General features: G+C 41.0%; 1 protein-coding gene across 1 annotated transcript; it reads right to left on the reverse strand.

The window, feature by feature from the left end:
• Nucleotides 1–2,523: 2,523 nt before the first annotated feature.
• LOC106518742 (meteorin-like protein) lies at nt 2,524–3,419 on the reverse strand (the record flags this gene model as incomplete). Its single annotated transcript, XM_014010138.1, is given in 2 exon segments — nt 2,524–3,288; nt 3,360–3,419. Coding segments are annotated over 2 exon segments (386 nt in total), but the record flags the coding sequence as incomplete, so codon positions are not given.
• Between the last annotated feature and the right edge of the window lie 788 nt (nt 3,420–4,207).

Here is a 4,207-nt window from a genome sequence, read left to right on the forward strand (position 1 = left end):
CCTTTGTTGTCAATGACAGCTTCAAGACGCCTCCTGTATGGAGAAAATTTCATGTCATTAGCACCTCTATTAATATATTTACTGAGAAAAATGGTGACGTTTTCAATACTTATTTTACCCGCTGTAAATATGTTTTAAACTTTAGATTTGGGATAAAATATCAAGTCTTTTCAAGTAAACAGGTTCAAGTCCAATTCAAGTCTCAAGTTATTGGTTTCAAAGTCAAGTCTAAATTCTTAAAATCATTGACTCGAGTCTGACTCAAGTCCAAGTCACGTGACTCGAGTCCCCCACCTCTGGTTTCTTTAAACGTTTGATGTTTTTTCCAAATTCTGCTGTGAATATAATTTTGATTTTGGTTCACAAGACTCTGTAACAAAGAACAATTAAAACATGTGCATGYATGATGAATGGACATGTGGAAAATCTTTCAAACTCAGTTCCCTTTCAGTTGAAGATTTCTTGTCTTTTTTGTACTTTTTTTCTAGCTTCAGTCAAAATTGAATTACTTCTCACTTCCACCCACTAATGCAGCCCATTTTTAAAAGGAGTCCAAAAGGCAGTCCTTTTGAAAGCTGAGAGACGTCTCTGCTCCGTCCCTCAATGCCTGCTCAGCACTGGAGGGTGTCATGCTGTTTCCATATTGTACCCCTGGGCCTCCCCGCAGCAGTGGCCCACATGGGAAAGCAGACCAGGCGGTGGGATAAACCAATTACCCCCAAGTCCGAGTGGACTCCTGCCGCTGCAGCATGCAGKAGCTCCGGGCTCCGAGCCCTCCGAAGCTCTATCCCCATGAGAGCCAGCTGGATTTCCCAGAGATGAGAATTGTGTGTCTCAAAAGCCTGCAGAGAGACCATATTTTGCTTAGAAATTTGACATGGTGGCCTCCTGGGACAATGCTGCGGGAGGCAATGTCATACAGAGCGTCTGCAGGAGTTTTAGGCCATGAAAAGAAGACATTTATAGAACTATATTTTATAGACACAGACGTTCCAGGAGCAAATGCAAAAATGTGACTTTTAATAATTCAGCTTTCTCGTTTTCACAAATTAAAACTGTTCATCTGTTATCTAGTTTAGAAATTAAAAAGCCCATGTTGGAGATTGTTACAAATGTTTGACTGAAACTGTTTGACTGAAACATGAAAAAAACAGCTGAAATAAAGTGGAAACATATAAACATCTCAACCCTCGAACTTCCTGATGTTTCCAACAGGTCATTATGTCTGCAGAGGCCGTGTCACTGCCGGGGGCCCYTTGTCCCGTCGCCACTCACCGCTRGGTCGTTTACACTTTCACTYGCAGCTATTTAAAGCTTGTGAAAAGTTCAACACATCAATTTGTGAGTCTTGCTCATCCACGAGGTTAGAGGCGTTTTTTTTTTTCCAAAGTCAATTATTTATTGTTTCGGCAGCAGGGGCCAAAATAGGAGGGGGCTGCAGACTTTGAGGGGCCTCACATAAATCCGTTTGCCTTTATCAGCTGTAACAGAAGAAATCTAAAATCAATRTGTTCAAACTTGTAGCTTTTAACAGATATTTTGTTCATTTTCAGAAAAAACACTTTTTCTTGTTTATTATAAGAAATTTGTGAAAAAAAGAAAATGTTTCTGCACTAAATCTTTTTTTTAAAACACGAAGAGTATGCACCACTTGATGAAGTGTGTACAATCTAAAAAAAGGCTGAAGCATATTCACCTCACCTGATTCACAGCTATTTTATATGCAAATTTCAGAAAAATTCAATCTGAAACATATAATTTTTGAACTCCTCTTTTAACAGTATCATTTGCTCTGAGTTCTCTAAAAAGGAATCACAAGTAGGCTACACATTTTTTTAATTCTGCCAAGTTTATTCAAAAAAACATAAAAAAGAAGATGTAAACACCAAGACACATTGTTTTTTCTCTGTAAAAAGAAAGAAATCTTTAGTAAAATCTGAAAACGAGTGTGAAAGAGAAAAATGAACCCATTTGTTATTTTGTTTTTGTAATTAAAGCCAAGTTGCGTTAAATTTAACTGTTTGGTGTTTAAGTTATTACATTTGAACACTGATGTTGTACTGGAAAGTATTTCTCATCAGAAGAAACTTTAACTTTGCACTAAAAACCAGATGTGRTGGATTTACTTAACCAAGTTATTTCAACTGGTTCCACTCAACTGAGTTCAGCAAATGTAAAGCAATTTTCACATTTACTTAAATTCAACACATCTGTTTTTTGAGTTCGCAGAGTTCTGTGACGATGATGAACCAAAGAATCTTTGGCCCTCAGCTGAGTCTGAAGTGGACAGCTCCGAATGTGAGGAGAGTTTCAGACAGAAAACTCTCCCAGGGTTATACTCCCCCTGAAAATTATTAAAAGACCTACTCAAATTCTGTATTTTCCAGCAATTTAAAGAACATTTTACTAAATTCTTGGCATTACTTAAACAGCATAAAATCAGTATTTTATGAAGGCAGAACCCTGAAAACCAGACTTCGACCTGAACTTTATCTGAGATCAGAACTGAAACTGATCATTATTGTTTTCTGTTTACACACTGAGCACCAGCAGTTTGTCTTGACTGCATCATATGATAATTTTATCATGAAATATAATCAGCACCACATAACACCTCATGAAGTAACAGCAACAGAGAAACCCACAGAACAAGTTACCTACATAAACATGAGCAACAGTGATTATTCTGCAGACTAAATAAATTATACTCTGATGAAAAGTTATTTAAAAAAAATTGCCCCCCTAGATTAGCATTTGRGTATCCGGGCTCTGGTCTGACCCTCTCAGAGCCTCGGAGCAGGACTTCCCTGCTGCTTGCTTCTGTTCTGCACCAAAGAAATCTGTTGTTCTCCAACATTTCAGCAGCCCTGCCCCTGCTGCTGACACTGGATGCCACTTTCTTGGCTCGTGACAGCCTTACATGGTTCCCACAGAGCCATTAGAGTTATGGGCTGAAACAACATCATCCGTCTAGAGGGAAGTCACAYGAATTTCTTCCTTCTCTCCGGGCCTTCTGATAGATAGACAGGAAGTCTTTGTAACGAGGAGCGCACCCTAACCAAGCCTCCCCAAAGTGRTCGGACCCCGTAAAGAGAAACGCTCCGCGTCCAGGCTTTACGTGGCACCGCAGGAGGGTGCGGATGTGTCCACGCCAGGACGGAGGCCACACAGATGAATGTTGGTGAAACACTCCYCTGCGCTGTCGGTAAACCCTGGCCGCTGACACCCCCACCACCGAMGTCTGACGTGCAGAATCATGGGAGATGTTCATGATGAGGCCTCGAACCACTGAAAGAAACCCAGCAGATCTGCATCACAACTGTTGCATCGTGAGAAATAGAATGTGGACTTTTACCCACCAAAGTCACTGCTGCAGARGGCCATGAGCAGCTCTGTGTCACTGCAGGGTCTGCATGAAGCTGTAGGACCAAAAAAAAAAAAAAACGTTAAACTTGTGTTCTCTCAGTTAGAACTAACGCTTGTCCTCTCCAACTCAAGCACCGTGATGGAAAAATCTTCAGGGATCAACAGCTCCATTCATCTTCCACCTCCACACGGACTAAAAGGAACACTGCAGCATCACCTCCGCATCTGAAACCACTTTTGACCCCAGCGTTTGGCGTCCTTTGTGTCCACCTAACTAAGTGACCCCAGAGCCAACAGGAGACCGCAGGAGTCAGACCCTCTCTCACAGAAAAGATGTGCCCATTATGGACACAGGATGACATCATCGCATCAGGCCAGGACGCACAAATTCCAGTAAACAGAGGAGCACAATGATAAGGCATGTGTGGAATCTGAGACGTTTRGGGGAGTTGAAAGCGAGCCTCTTGGCCCCGGTGGCCTCCAGCCCTCTCAGTGGTGGGCCATGTCCCCTCTGCTTTGTCCCCTGATGGAAACCAGACAAGCAGACAAAAAAACTGACCAGCTGCCTGCTCCAGTCAGACAGAACTGTTTATATCACTATATCTGTAACTTGCATTTTGAACTCCTCCCAAACAGCCTGCAGCTCTTAGAACATTTGCAGAAAATAAATCAGAAGATGTAATAATTTATAATCAGCCAAAGGGAACCAAAAACAGATGTTTTATTAATTTATCTTTATTGCGCAGAGTTGTAAAGTAACTAAGTACAAATACTTTGTTACTGTACTTAAGTAGAAATTTTGGCTATCTGTATTTTACTTGAGTAATTATTTTTTAGCTTA

Source organism: Austrofundulus limnaeus, unplaced genomic scaffold (genome assembly GCF_001266775.1).
Source record: "Austrofundulus limnaeus strain Quisiro unplaced genomic scaffold, Austrofundulus_limnaeus-1.0 Scaffold65, whole genome shotgun sequence".
Lineage (NCBI taxonomy): Eukaryota > Metazoa > Chordata > Actinopteri > Cyprinodontiformes > Rivulidae > Austrofundulus > Austrofundulus limnaeus.